This window comes from Panthera uncia, chromosome X, assembly GCF_023721935.1.
Source record: "Panthera uncia isolate 11264 chromosome X, Puncia_PCG_1.0, whole genome shotgun sequence".
In the NCBI taxonomy this organism is placed as follows: Eukaryota; Metazoa; Chordata; class Mammalia; order Carnivora; family Felidae; genus Panthera; species Panthera uncia.
Window position 1 is genome coordinate 67,692,248 of NC_064817.1, and position 16,785 is coordinate 67,709,032.

The window sequence follows — 16,785 nt, forward strand, 5'->3', positions numbered from 1 at the left end:
AATTTGGCTTAGCCTAAAGCTAAGTCAGTTAGAGTCATGCATTTATTAAGCAAACATTTACTGAGAGCTGACTATCAAATATTGTACAAAGATACATTAGATCTAATTGCTATTCTCAAAGAGCTCCTAGACTAGCATGGGTCACATATATATCAAAACATAGGGCAGGGGCATGAAGGCTACAACAGTGATAGAAATAGAGCCTTACAGGATCTCCAAGATAGGATTGCCTTAGAAAAATAAGTCCAATTAAATAGTAGAGCTATTCACTACATTCAAATCCAGTCAGCAAATTACATTAGCTATTATTTTTCATAATGAAGGGCTTTAAAATTTGGTTTACTGTGTTTTAATTCTGATAATAAAAATATGTTTATTGTAGAGAGTTTTGGAACAATAAAAAATGTAGAGAAGAAATAAAAATCACTCATGATCCCTTCTCTTACCCACAGATACTATACTAGCCATGAAATGCTAGATTCATGTTTTCTTCTATTTAAATAAGGAATTGAGATCATACTATATATGTAGTTTTATATCTTCATTTCTCACTTAACATTATATAATGTTATGATTTTTTCATGAAAGTTTGTATTTCTAAAATCATTATTTTAATAGCTACATATTTCACTCCTCCTACTCCACTTTCATCACTATTATTATTTAAATATTTTTGTCCAGGGGCGCCTGGATGGCTCAGTCAGTTAAGGGTCTGACTTCAGCTCAGGTCATGATCTCACTGAGTTCGAGCCCCACATCAGGCTTTGTGCTGACAACTCAGAGCCTGGAGCCAGCTTTGGATTCTGTGTCTCCCACTCTCTCTGCCCCTCCCTCGCTCATGCTCTGTCTCTCTCTCTCTCAAAAATAGATAAATATTAAGAAAATAAAAAAATAAATAAAAATTTTGTCCAGTTAAAATATGGTATCCTTTTGTTATGTTTATTTGATTCTTTGTTTGAATATTCTTGCTGTCCATTAACCATTTGTTTTTCTTTTATAAATGTTTGTGCCATTTTCTCATTTTTCTAGTAGTATGATTTTTTTTCTTATTGAGGTATAAAAATTCTATATTAATGATATTGATCCTTTTTCCATTAAAAGTTTACAAATGACTTTGTTCTAGTGTTTTGTCTCTTTTTTTGAATTATTTTTTTTTTAAAGAAAGACAGAGAAAAGAGTGAAAACTGGGGAGGGGCAGAGGGAGAGGGAAGGAAAGAACATTAAACAGGCTCCTGGCCCAGTGCGGAGCCTGATGTGGGACTCCATGTCACTACCCTGAGTTGATGACAGAAGCTGAAATCAAGAGTTGGATGCTTAACCACTTAACCAAGTGAGCCGCCCAGGCGCCCCTTATCTCTTTTTTTTATTTACAGTTTTTTAATGTTTATTTTTGAGAGACAGAGAGCATGAGCAGGGGAGGGGCAGAAAGTGAGACACAGAATCAGAAGCAGGCTCCAGACTCTGAGCTGTCAGCACAGAGCCCCACACAAGACTCAAACTCACAAATTGTGAGATCATGGCCTAAGTGAAGTCGGATGCTTAACCGACTGAGCTATTCAGGCACCCTGCCTCTTGTCTCTCTTTTAATGTTATTTATGGTCCTTTCCCACCACTGCGTTGAAGATTTAAATGCTTAAGTACACACGCACGCACACACATACACACATTTTTCTCTTTGTGTCTCCTTCCATTTTTAAAAATATGGGATAATTAATAAATATTAAGCTATATTTTCTTCTATTCATGTGGGAGCATTTACAGTGAAATGAATATTTTGAAACTCTCATCAAATATAGTTTGGGGTCCCTGGGTGGCTCAGTCAATTATGGATCTTGGGTTTAGACCCAATTGCTGGTAGGATCATGCCCCACGTGTGCTGACAGCCTGGAACCTGCTTGGGTGCTTGGGATTCTTTCTCACTCCTCCATCTATGCCCCTCCCCCACTCTATCACTCTCAAAATAAATAAATAAACTTTATATATATATATATATATATATAGTTTGGAATGTGTGATGAATTACCATGAAATGAGTATAATAGAAACACCTAGCACAGTGCTGAGCACATAAACACATGCTTTCATATATGTTTCTAAGACTGAAATTAATTAAAAGCATAAATTCATATGTCATCATTATGCAAATGACTTTTAAAATTTCACTCTGAAAATTCTTTTTTATTATTAATGGCTTCAAGTTCACTAAACAACTATAATTATATGCAGCTTTTACCTTTTTCCCCAGGAACTCCATTCTCCAACAGTGAAAGTCACTGCATATCCACAGACTACTATTAGGAGATACATAGTACAAAATCCTGAACAGGTAAGCTATATCACAGAAACCTTTGTTCCAGCCCATAATTCCTTAGAAGTTGATAGTTTAAACAAGAAGGGTGAGTCAGTACCAGATCCCTAAAATCAGATTGTTGGTGTTTCTTCCAGTTATAAATTTAATTACTAATAATTATTATTTAAAAAGTCATTTTTAATTCCAGACAACTGTGTGCCCATATATTCTGATTCAGGGATGCAACAGTTTCAAACAGCATGGAAATTCTTGGGTTATAAAGTTTTTCTACTTCTGTAGCTCCACCTTTGTGCTACAAAGGATTTTGTGCCCTTTGAACCAAAGGAAAAAGGGACAGAGTTCTTTCGCAGACTTCACATAAAAATTATCAGCTGTTACATCAGGGATTGGAGTCTTTATTTAGATATGCCATTGAGATATGGGATAGGAAGAAGATAATGAAAAGTCAAAAGTTCAAAAGTGTCTCCATGACTTTGTTGCCTATATTATGAACTTTTGTTGCTAGCAATAAGGTCTTTTGAAAATTATATTGTTATATTTTCTACTAAGATATATAACTTTATATTTTACACACTAAGATATTATTTTCTATCTCATTTTTTTCTTCCAAGATTTTATTTAAATTCATATTAGTTAACATATAGTGTAGTATTGGCTTCCGGAGTAGAATGTAGTGATTCGCCACTTACATATAACACCCAGTGCTCATCCGAACAAGTGCCCTCTTGATGCCCATCACCCATTTAGCCCCCCCGCCGGCCACCTCCCCTCCAGCAACCCTCAGTTTCTTCTCTAAAGTTGAGTCTCTTATGCTTTGCCTCCCTCTCTGTTTTTATCTTATTTTATTTCTTCTATCTCATTTGAGGAGAAAATTAAGAAAACTTTTTTCCCACGGTAAAAAGCCTTCCTCAACACACACAAAACCATAAACAACCCTTCTTTAGCTGCAACAGGAGGTTCTATGGGGCTATAAGGACAAAGTTTCACAAATAGAAAGTGTGCCCCAGATAATAATACAGCAATTATTTGCTTTTCTCTTTATTTTACTTCTCCACTATTACAGGAAAGAATCCTCCCCTATCTCACAAAACAAAATCAATTATTTGCTTCAGCTGTGGAAAGCAAAGGATTAAATTAGGGTAACACACTTAATATGTCTAGGTGTATGGATGGCGGGGTGCACTGTTTTTATGCTTCTATCTCCCCTCTTCTTTATTTTAAAATCATTTTCTCATGTTTGTTCAGCTACAAAAGAAGTTAGTTGCACATGTGTCCATGCGTTAACATATGAACATGCAAGCTCTGTGATGGGGGGGGATGATTATTTTGAACATTTGCTTTAGTTGTCACATATATATGTAAATACCAAAAGAGAATGTGATTACAGTATAGCAGTTACTTGTGCCTTCTTTTGCACAATCAAATGTTTAAACAATATATCTAAAAAGTATGTTGGGGGAGAGAGACATAAAGAGGGCTTGGAAGATGAGAGTGTGCATTTTTCTACAACATGGCCACTTTACCCCTTCCCCTTCTTCCCTCTTTCTCTTTTTTTCTTTCTTTCACACACAAACTGGGAGACATGTATACTTGGATGCATATTGCACTTGATATCCCTGGCTTTCAAAGAATTATTTTTGATAGCAGTTTTTTTTTTCTTAATATGGGAATTTCAGTGTTTACCTAGTATATATTCATAGAGTAATTTTTAAATATAAAATAATTTGGACTCCACTCCACTTTGCCAGTGATTTCTTATGTGACTTTTGATAAATTCTTACTCTTTAGTTAATGGAGAAAGGGAAGAGTTAATCTTTATTGGGTATACACACTCCTTGCTAGAAAATTTACATATTTTATCCCATTTAATTCAAATAAGGCAAGAAAACAGAAGCACAGACAAGTTCACTTATTCATTCAATTAATATTCATCGATTGCTTACTATGTCCTAAGAATTGCCCCCAAGAACTAGGGATAGAGTAGTGGACAAAACAAACCCTCAACCTCCTTGAAATTTAAGCTGTTAACTAGCCCTAAACCATTCAGTTACAAAGCAACAGAGGGAGAACAGAAATTGAACAATGCAGATCTGGAAGAGTTACATTTGCAAATTAAGGACAATTGAGGATGTAGGTATTAAGCTCCAGAGACTCATCTACATACCACCTCCCCTCCTCATCCCCAGTGACAGTGTGATACAAAGGCAGAGAAATTAGAAGTATGTATACAAATACATAACATATTGTAACACTTGGCCTGCTCCTGTAAAGGCTTATTATTATGGCTTTTTTCAACTACAAAGAAGCAAATAATTTCTCAGGGAAAACATCCAACAAAGGGTAATGATTATTTTAAAACTTTTAACTCTTTCTACTATTGAGGAATAAAATAAATTTTAACCCCCATGCTTTGTGCACAAAAATAGTCTCACTGGTTTTGCAGAACAGCTTGAAAATCCTATTTAGAGACACAGCCCTGAGCAGCCATGTGGTGTTAAGATCATTAGGATGGACCCCGTGACTGCATGCAGGATTCCACAGAGGAAGATGGCAGCATAGGTGGATGCTGGGCTCACCTTGTCCTGCTGACCACTTAGATTCCACCCACATCTGCCTAAATAACCCAGAAAACTACCAGAAGACTAGCAGAACAGACTCTCCAGAGCCAAGCATAGACAAGAGGCCCACGGAAGAGGCAGGAAGGGCAGAGAGGTGGTGTGCGCTACACGGACTGACAGGAGGAAGCCAGGGCAGTGGAGAGGCAGCCCGCCTGGCAAGGTGGAGCCCCCGAGTCTGGCTTGCAAAAGCAGAGGGGCCAGACTCCGTGAGTTCTGACAGCAAGCAGGACTTAACATCTGGAATGTTATAAGTCAACAGTTCTGCTCCAAGAGCGGAAGGGCTAGAGGACAATGTGAGGGAGAGTTGTTGAGCCCTGGAGGACAGAGCTCAGTTTGGTGGGGAACAAAAATGCTCACCAGCGCCATCCCCCTCACCCATCCCCCAGCCAAAATCCCAAAGGGAACCAGTTCCCGTCACTGAACTTGCTTGTACTGCACAAACACCCAACACTGTGTTTCTGTGGATCCATCCCTCCGACGGGTCTGCCTCCTTCCTGGTGCCACAGGGCCCTTGCTGAAGTGGACCACCGAAAGCAAAGTGAACTGAGTCAGCCCGTCCTGCCCCTGTGCACCTTGCTGATCCACCCCAGCTAATACACCAGATCGCATTGAAGCAGCACCACAAGGCTGGCAGTGTGCAAGTAGCCCAGACAGGGCCAAACCACTCGACAGTGAGTCCTGCCCTGGGAGAGGGTAAGATAAGGTACACACCAGTCTGACTGTGGCCCCAGCAGTGGGCTGGGGGCAGACATCAGATCTGACTGCAGCCCCACCCACCAACGAAAGTTATTCAAAACAGCACAGGGGAAGTGACCTGCAGTTCCACACCACTCCAGGAACTATCCAAAATGATGAAACAGAAGAATTCTCCTCAAAAGAAACTCCAGGAAGTAGCGACAGCTAATGAACTGATCAAAAAACGATTTAAGCAATGTAACAGAAAACGAATTTAAAATAAAGGTCATAAAATTAATCGCTGGGCTTGAAAACAGTATAAAAGACAGCAGAGAATCTCTTGCTACAGAGATCAAGGGACTATGAAACAGCCAGGAGGAGCTAAAAAATGCTACAATGAGCTGCAAAATAAAATGGAGGCAACCACAGCTAGGATTGAAGAAGAAGAGGAGAGAATAGGTGAATTGGAAGATAAAATTATAGAAAAAGAGGAAGCTGAGGAAAAGAGATATAAAAAATTCCAGGCATATGAGGGAGAATTAGAGAACTAAGAGACACAATTAAACGCAATAATATATACATAATTGGGATTCCAGAGGGGAAGAGAGAGGGAAAGATGTTGAAGGTGTACTTGAAGAAATCATAGCTGAGAACTTCCCAGATCTGGGGAAGGAAAAAGGCATTGAAATCCAAGAAGCACAGAGAACTCCCTTCAGATGTAACTTGACTCAATCTTCTGCATGATATATTATAGTGAAACTGGCAAATTACAAGGATAAAGAGAAAATTCTGAAAGCAGCTAGGGATAAACATGCTTAACATATAAAGGGAGACCAATAAGACTAGTGATGGATCTATCTACTGAAACTTGGCAGGCCAGAAAGGAATGGCAAGAAATCTTCAATGTGATGAGCAGAAAAAAAATGCGACTGAGAATCCTTTATCCAGCAAGACTATCATTTAGAAAAGAAGGAGAGGTAAAGGTCTTCCCAAACAAACAAAAACTGATGGAATTCATCACCACTAAACCAGCCCTACAAGAGATCCTATGGGGGATCCTGTGAGACAAAGTACCAGAGACATCACTAAGAGCATGAAACTTACAGACATCACAATGACTCTAAACCCATATCTTTCTAAAATAACACTGAATGTAAATGGACAAAATGCTCCAACCAAAAGACATAGGGTATCAGAATGGATAAAAGAAAAAAAGCCCATCTATTTGCTGTCTACAAGAGACTCATTTTAGACCTGAGGACACCTTCAGATTGAAAGTAAGGGGATGGAGAACTATCTATCGTGCTACTAGAAGTCAAAAGAAAGCTGGAGTAGCCATACTATATCAGACAAACTAGAATTTAAATTAAAGGCTGTAACAAGAGATGAAGAAGGGGATTATATAATAATCACAGGGCCTAGCCATCAGGAAGAGCTAACAATTATAAATGTCTATGCTCCAAATACGGAAGCTCCCAAATATATAAAACAATTAATCACAAAGATACGCAACCTTATTGATAAGAACATGGTAATTACAGGGGACTTTAAGACCCCACTTACAACAATGGATAGATCATCTAGACACAGGATCAATAAAGAAACAAGGGCCCTGAATGATACATTGATTCAGATGGACTTGACAGATATATTTAGAACTCTACATTCCAAAGCAACAGAATATATGTTCTTCTCGAGTGCACATGGAACATTCTCCAAGATAGATCACATACTGGGTCACAAAACAGCCCTTCATAAGTATAAAAAATTGAGATCATACCATGCATACTTTCAGACCACAATGCGATGAGGCTTGAAATCAACCACAGGAAAAAGTCTGGAAAACCTCCAAAAGCATGGAGGTTAAAGAACACCCTACTAAAGAAGGAATAGGACAACCAAGCAATTAGAGAAGAAATTAAGAAATATATGGAAACAAATGAAAATGAAAATACAACAATCTAAACACTTTGGGATGCAGCAAAGACAGTCCTGAGAGGAAAATAATTGTGATGCAGGCCTAGCTCAAGAAACAAGAAAAATCCCAAATACAAAATCTAACAGCACACCTAAAGGAACTAGAAGCAGAACAGCAAAGACACCCCAAACCCAGCAGAAAAAGAGAAATAATAAAGATCAGAGCAGAAATAAACAATATAGAATCTAAAAAACTGTAGAGCATATCAATGAAACCAAGAGTTGGATTTTGAAAAAATAAACAAAATTGATAAATCGTTAGCCAGACTTCTCAAAAAGAAAAGAGAGATGACCCAAATAGATAAAATCATGAAAGAAAATGGAATTATTACAACCAATCCCTCAGAGATACAAGCAATTATCAGGGAATACTATGAAAAATTATATGCCAACAAACTGGACAATCTGGAAGAAATGGACAAATTCCTAAACACCCACACTCTTCCCAAACTCAAACAGGAAGAAATAGAAAGCTTGAACAGACCCATAATCAGCTAAGAAATTGAATCAGTTATCAAAAATCTCCCAAGAAATAAGTGTCCAGGACACTTCCCAGGGGAATTCTACCAGACATTCAAAGCAGAAATAATACCTATCCTTCTCAAGCTATTACAAAAAATAGAAAAGAAAGCAAAACTTCCAGACTCATTCTATGAATCCAGCATTACTTTGATTCCTAAACCAGACAGAGACCCAGTAAAAAAAGAGAACTACAGGCCAATATCCCTGATGAATATCGATGCAAAAATTCTCAATAAGATACTAGCAAATCGAATTCAACAGCCTATAAAAAGAATTATTCACCATGATCAAGTGGGATTCATTCCTGGGATGCAGGGCTGGTTCAACATTTGGAAATCAATCAATGTGATACATCACATTAATCAAAGAAAAGATAAGAACCGTATGATCCTGTCAATCGATGCAGAAAAAGCATTTGGCAAAATTCAGCATCCTTTAATAAAAAGCCTCGAGAAAGTCACGATAGAAGGAATATACTTAAACATCATCAAAGCCATTTATGAAAAGCCCACAGCCAATATCATCCTCAATGGGGAAAAACTGACAGCTTTCCCCCTGAGATCAGGAACAAGACAGGGATGTCCACTCTCACCGCTGTTGTTTCACATAGTGTTGGAAGTGCTAGCATCAGCAATCAGACAACAAAAGGAAATCAAAGGCATCAAAATTGGCAAAGATGAAGTCAAGCTTTCACTTTTTGCAGATGACATGATATTATACATGGAAAACCCAATAGACTCCACCAAAAGTCTGCTAGAACTGATACATGAATTCAGCAAAGTCGCAGGATACAAAATCAATGTACAGAAATCAGTTGCATTCTTATACACTAATAATAAAGCAACAGAAAGACAAATAAAGAAACAGATCCCATTCACAATTGCACCAAGAAGCATAAAATACCTAGAAATAAACCTAACCAAAGATGTGAAAGATCTGTATGCTGAAAAGTATAGAAAGCTTATGAAGGAAATTGAAGAAGATATGAAGAAATGGAAAAATATTCCGTGCTCATGGATTGCAAGAATTAATATTGTTAAAATGTCAATACCACCTAAAGCAATCTACACATTCATTGCAATCCCAATCAAAATTGCACCAGCATTCTTCTTGAATCTAGAACAAGCAATCCTAACATTTGTATGGAACCACAAAAGACCCTGAATGGCCAAAGTAATATTCGAGAAGAAGAACAAAGCGTGAGGCATCACAATCCCAGACTTTAGCCTCTACTACAAAGCTGTAATCATCAAGACAGCATGGCATTGGCACAAAAACAGACACATAGACCAATGGAATAGAATAGATACTCCAGAATTGGACCCACAAAAGTTTGGCCAACTGATCTTTGACAAAGAAGGAAAGAATATCCAATGGGAAAAAGACAGTCTCTTTAACAAATGGTACTGGGAGAACTGGACAGCAACATGCAGAAGGATGAAACTAGAACACTTTCTTACACCATTCACAAAAACAAACTCAAATTGGATAAAGACCTGAATGTGAGACAGGAAACCATCAAAACCCTAGAGGAGAAAGCAGGAATAACCTCTCTGACCTCAGCCACAGCAATTTCTTTCTTTACACATCTCCAAAGGCAAGGGAATTAAAGGCAAAAATGAACTATTGGGACTTCATGAAGATAAAAGGCTTCTGCACAGGAAAGGAAACAATCAGCAAAACTGAAAGGAAACCAATGGAATATGAAAAGATATTTGCAAATGACATATCAGACAAAGGGCTAGTATCCAAAATCTATAAAGAGTTCACCAAACTCCACACCCGAAAAACAAATAATCCAGTAAAGAAATGGGCAGAAAACATTAACAGACACGTCTCTAAAGAAGACATCCAGATGGCCAACAGGCACATGAAAAGGTGCTCAACGTTGCTCCTCATTAGGGAAATGCAAATCAAAACCACACTGAGATACCACCTCAAGGCAGTCAGAGTGGCTAAAATGAACACATCAGGAAACTATAGATGCTGGCGAAGAGGTGGAGAAACAGGAACCCTCTTGCACTGTTGATGGGAATTCAGACTGGTGCAGCCACTCTGGAAAACAGTGTGGATGTTCCTCAAACAATTAAAAATAGACCTACCCTATGATCCAGCAATAGCACTGCTAGGAGTTTACCCAAGGGATACAGGAGTGCTGATGCATAGGGCACTTGTACCCCAATGTTTATAGCAGCACTCTCAACAATAGCCAAATTACGGAAAGAGCCTAAATGTCCATCAACTGACGAATGGATAAAGAAATTGTGGTTTATATACGTAATGGAATTCTACGTGGCAATGAGAAAGAATGAAATGGGCCTTTTGTAGCAACGTGGATGGAACTGGAGAGTGTTATGCTAAGTGCAATAAGTCATACAGCAAAAGATACCATATGTTTTCACTCTTATGTGGATCATGAGAAAGTTAACAGAAGTCCAGGGGGGAGGGGAAGGAAATAAAAAAGATAAAGGTTAGAGAGGGAGAGAGCCAAAGCATAAGAGACTCTTAAAACCTGAGAACAAACTGAGGGTTGATGGGGGGTGGGAGGGAGGGGAGGGTGGGTGATGAGTATTGAGGAGGGCACCTTTTGGGATGAGTACTGGGTGTTGTATGGAAACCAATTTGACAATAAATTTGATAATAAATAATAAAAACAAAACAAAACAAAAAAAGAAAATCCTATTTAGATATATTCCCCATTTTATTTATCTAAGTATATGCTTTTTTGCTTGCTCTTTTAAATTCCCCCAGGAGAAGATTCTGGCTTAATTACAATATTTATAATAAGCTGAGCCTCCTCAAATGGCAATTTTATCCTCTTTCACCTCCCAGCTTCTCTAATCTTCACTTCTCCCTATAATTAAACTGATGTCACTCTACTTCTCTCATTATGATTTTCTTCTACCTCTGTTCAGCCTTTTTATTTTTGGTCGTTCCTTATCTTCTTGATTTTCCATTTATTTTCATTTTAGTCAAAAGATTTATTCATTCTGGTACATAAGTTGATCTAGAAATGAAGAATATATGTTTTTTCCATCAGTAGATAGAATCCAATTGATATTAATCAGTTTTATTAATTTTCTCATTGTGGGGAAGGCACTGTATAGCCTTTAAATTGGGGGGAAAAAGGAAACAAGACATGGTTCCCATACCAAAAGAGCTTACAGTTCCTCTCAGCAAGGGAAATAATATATGTCCACAAATAGCTATATAAAATACATGGTAGAGTGTATGAGAGATAACATGAGAGAGAATTACAGATGAAGTCTTATTGAAATTCCAGGAGTTGGAGACAACACATTGGTTTGGGGAAATCAGAGAAGGATTTATTGTGTTATTTAAGGTATTTTGACAGTTAACATGGTTACTGCTATCATTGTACTAATGAGGAAATTAAAGCTTAAATAAGTGTGACTTGCTCAGGTCTTCTCACACCAAATACATCACTGTCTTTTCTGGCACTTATTATGAGGGTAGTTTTGATAAGATTTGACAACTAATATTGAATATGTGGTTTAAAAAAGAAGAAAAGTCAAATATGACCCTAAGCTTTTCAGTTTGAGATACTGGGAATATGACAGCCTAATTAAGAAGTGAGGGGGAGCAGAAGCTTGTTTGGAAACGACGTCAGATCCTGAGATGTGTTTGAATCAGTAGTGTTTGAGGTGCATGGAATAGAAAATGACCACACAGGTAGTTAAAAATGATCTGAAGAAAGGTCACATTTGAGATAGAGACATGGGAATTATTCGTCTGTAAATTGTCTTTGTAGCTGTGAGAATGAGTGAGAAAACTAAGCGATAATGGAGAGGGTTGAGGTATAGCACCTTGAGAAATGTCTACTTTAACAGAAATAGAAAGGAGCCACTTTCATGGGCAGAGGAGTTGTCAGAGAGAAATGTGAACACAGAGAAACTGAAACAAATAGGGAAAGGATGTGGTCAACTGTCTCAAATGACCAAATGGCCATAGAGAGTTTGAACGTTAAGAAACTAATGGTGATATTTGAGAGAGCAGGTTCCTTATACTTGGGGAGGCAAAATCCAGATGGAAAAAGTAGATGGGTGAATGGATCAAGAAGTGGAGGAAATAAGTGAGGATTACTCTTCTAAGAAAGATATTGACCAAAATAAAGAAAGATGGGATGGTAGCTAAAGAAGAAAAGAGAAACTTGGAGATCTGAGAGATTTACAGACAGAGGGAAAGAACCAGTAATAAGATTAAATATGCCACAGAGAAAGGGTACAAATGGAACACAATTCTGGAAGAGAAAAGAGAGGATAAGATTCCAGGTATAGATAGAAAAGTGACTTCAGGAAAAAAGGAAGAGTATGTCTTTCTTGGTAATGAAATGGAAGAGCAGAAATTGAAGAGAGATTTGAAGTAGGGAGGAAAATGGAGGAATCTCACTGAATAGATCTTGGTTTTCTCAATTTACTTATTGAGGAGAATGAGGGAACATGAGCATAGGGAATTAAGGAAAATGAAAAAAATTGTAACCACAGTTATAGAAAATTTAATAAATAGAAGTATGACCATGAAGGTTGGAGGGGCTCTTAAAGTTAGATAACTTGAATTTGCACTGAGCCAAATCAGCAAATATTTTAAAGTTTTCTCCAGCAAGGTTTCATGGCCTGGGAACAGCAAAGTAGATGCTGGGGATTATGCACTTTGTTAGATGTGAGAACTACTATCAGAGGTTCTAAATGTATCAATTAAAATGATAATATCAGCTAGATTTGAAGACACCTATTAATTTTTAGGGTGGATCTACCACCAATTCAAATGTACAGATAAAAAAAATAAGCTGCCCAAATAGTAAAACTGTCTAACAGCTCATTTGTGAAAAATCTAGGACTTCTAATTAAATTTATTGTTCTGATTTGTTTGACTCAGAATGATTTATTCAAATATAGTAAAATTTGGCTGTACTCTTTTACACATTTTTGGAAAATAATAGTCCCCTTAATTTGGAAGTTTTTTTTTTCAGTAAGTCATATAAAATAATAAGTCCAAACACACATTTTGGAGAGAATCAACACTGTTAGCACCTAAACCATTTTTCTTCTTAAAAATATTAATGGTTCGGCATTTATAGTGAACAAGAGAAATTTTCATGCTTTTGCTAAATTTGTTTTCTCCTCTTAGAAGGTGCTTATATCCTTAAGATAAATGTTCATATCATCTCTTCTCATCCAGTCATCTTTTCATTCACTATGGGGTATTCAAGATGGATACAGTCCTTGCCCTCAATAAGCCTACTTTTGTATATACTTTGATTTTTTTAACGTTTTTATTTATTTTGAGAGAGAGAGAGAGAGAGAGAGAGAGACAGCATGAGCAGGGGAGAGGCATAGAGAGAGGGAGTCACAGAATGAGAAGCAGGCTCCAGGCTCTGAGCTGTCAGCATGAGCCTGATGTGTGGCTCAAACCCATGAGCCATGAGATAATGACCTGAGCCGAAGTCAGCCGCTTAACCAACTGAACCATCCAGGTGCCCCATACTTTTGTATATACTTTAGGTTGATATCTTAGAAAAGTTCTAACAAGGTGATTACAAAAATTTTTAAAAGCAGTATGGACTTAAAAATATATTACTGGGGCGCCTGGGTGGCTCAGTTGGTTAAGCGGCGGACTTGGGCTCAGGTCATGATCTTGCTGTCTGTGAGTCTGAGCCCTCCTCTGGGCTCTGTGCTGACAACTTGGAGCCTGGAGCCTACTTCAGATTCTGTGTCTCCCTTTCTCTAGGCCCTTCCTCTGCTTGTACTCTCTCTCACTCTCAAATTATTATATTACTATATTATTGCAAACCAATGTCTTTTGTACATTAAAATCACAGATTAAAGGTACTTTAAAATACATTCTTTTGCTTGATATAATGTATTCTGCATTACTATTTCTATTATAAAGAAACTGAGCCTCAAAGAAGGTAAATGACTTGCTTACATTTCCATGGCAAGTAGGTGATAGAGGCAGAAATGAATATAGGTTTTATGACTCCAGAATTTTTTTTCCATGATACCTTCTTCCACTAATTTTAGTGGTCAGATCCAGTGGAACTATAGTAGTCCAAATCCAATCTGCTTTGGAATTCTCACCTGTTGACCTCTCTGAAGCATTTATACCTTCACTCACCTTTCTACTGTTTTTTGAAAATTTTTCTTCTCTTAATTTTATTTCAATTTTCTCTTCTGATCCTCATATCTCTTAAGGCTTATGTAGTTATGTCTTTGATCTTCACTTGCCTTTTCAGAAGTTGCATGATTTTAACAAGAACTTCTAAGCATATACTTCTGAAGTCTAGAACTAGAACTATAGCTCCTGTGTTCTGGAGATCAATATAACCCGAATGCTTACCTACACATTTAGGTAAAAGTCTATTTGCTAATTCGTTGCAATAATTTAACACATGTTTAAAGGATTACTATGCACTGTATATGTACTAAGTGTTATGAGGAATAAAAACATGAATCAGACATAGATTCTTACCAGGAGCACATGAAATTCAATATGTCTCAACTTTTCCTGTTTTTGACACCATGGGTTATATAGTAGATTTCTCAAGTTTAAGATCTTAGAGTCATCTTTGGAAAGTACTGTCCTTGAAGATTTAGTATAATCTCTTAACTAGTCTCCTCACCTGTACTCTTTCCTTTCTTCAACTAATCTTCCTGAAGTAGATTTACATTCACCTCACATCCCTGTTTAAAAGCATTTAAAGATTTCTCACTGCTTTCAGAACCAAGTTCCATCTGCCAATTGTGTCCCCTACATATAATTTATAGTTTTACAGCCTTGGTGTCATGACTTATTCTGTTGACTTCAATTGGAATACCATTCTTTTCCATCTCCTTATATGCAAAGCCCACCTTAACCTTCTTTCAAATGCCACCTGATCCAAGTAGCCTGAGTACTGCCAGATGGAATTCAATATTTCCTCTTCTGAATTCCATCTCATAAGTTCTTTCTCTATACTTCTTATAGGCACTTGTTTCTTTCTACCTTGTATTATAGATGTTTATGCTCATATATCATCCAGACCAAACATCAGCAAAATTTTCCTATAAAGAGCAAAATAGTAAATATTTTAGAATTTGCTGTCCCCATAGGGTTTTGGTCTTCCTTCTTTGCACTTACAGTCCTTAAAAAATATAAATACCATTCATGGGGCGCCTGGATGGCTCAGTCGGCCGAGCGTCCGACTTCAGCTCAGGTCATGATCTCGCTGTCTGTGAGTTCAAGCCCCGTGTTGGGCTCTGTGCTGACAGCTCGGAGCCTGGAGCCTGTTTCAGATTCTATGTCTCCCTCTCCCTCTGCCCCTGCCCCACTCATGCTCTGTCTCTCTCTCTGTGTGTCAAAAATAAAAACAAACATTAAAAAAATCTACCTGTCATTCTTATTGAAGATATTATAAAAATAGGCTGCTGGCTATAGTTTAATGAATACTGATCAATATTCAGTGCTTGTGGTAATAATCTAAGTTTGATTCATGCTTTGTAACACTTAACAAAGTATATTGTGCATAGTAAACTCATAAACGTGTGTTACATGCTTGCAAATAGGCTTTTTTTTTTTTTTTACAAAAACAAACACAAAAGAGCTTCTAGGGGAATCTTTTTAAATATATCCATCTTTAGATTTAACAATTCATCAGCTAACTAAATTTAATCACTTGTATATTTGTTTCACTTAAGTATTCCAGGAACATTTAGTTAAAGTATATTTTATTCAAACTTGAATACAAGAAGTATATAACTTTGGATTCAAGGGTGTCTTACATTCTCAACAACCAGTGTTTTTATCCAATTGTGTTTAAGAGTTTTTATGTTAGCAGATAACAAAAATGCTACCATATTTTGTTGATTTTGAAATGGTCTTTTTTTTAACTTTTTTAAGTTTATTTATTTATTTATTTTGAGACAGAGAGAGAGAGAACATGGGTGGGGGTGGGGCAGAGAGAGAGAGTGAGAGAGAGAGAGAATCCCAAGCAAGCTCCTCAATGTCAGCACAGATCCCAGAACAGGGCTTGAACTCACAAACTGTGAGACCATGGCCTGAGTGGAAACCAAGAGTTGGATGCTTAACCGACTGAACCACCCAGGCGCCCCAATTCTGAAATGGTTTTAAACACATTAACTGGTAGCAGACTTAGTCAATCTCCTTCCACACTGTTCCCCTGTATTACAAAAATAAATGAATGCAATTATGCTTTGTAACAAAACATCCTCAACTCCCCCCATAAAAGTAGACTCATATGAAAACTGAAAGAAGGGAAATAAATATAGTAATATTGCATTTATTTTAAACTTTTGGCTATTCCAAGAAATAGAAGGGGAAGGAAAACTTCCAGACTCATTCTATGAAGCCAGTATTACTTTGATTCCTAAACCAGACAAAGACCCAGTAAAAAAAGAGAACTACAGGCCAATATCCCTGATGAATATCGATGCAAAAATTCTCAATATGATACTAGCAAATCGAATTCAACAGCCTATAAAAAGAATTATTCACCATGATCAAGTGGGATTCATTCCTGGGATGCAGGGCTGGTTCAAAATTCGCAAAACAAAATGACACATCGGACAAAGGGCTAGTATCCAAAATCTATAAAGAGCTCATCAAACTCCACACCCGTAAAACAAATAACCCAGTGAAGAAATGGGCAGAAAACATGAATAGACA

General features: G+C 37.3%; 1 protein-coding gene across 1 annotated transcript in view; it reads left to right on the forward strand.

Moving 5' to 3' along the window:
• The window catches only part of POF1B (POF1B actin binding protein), a 108,719-nt gene that overhangs the window by 18,071 nt on the left and 73,863 nt on the right, over positions 1 to 16,785 (forward strand). Inside the window, exon 3 of the mRNA XM_049644025.1 lies at positions 2,246 to 2,326. Within this exon, the coding sequence (XP_049499982.1) occupies positions 2,246 to 2,326 (81 nt within the window). The remainder of the gene's footprint in view (positions 1 to 2,245; positions 2,327 to 16,785) is intronic.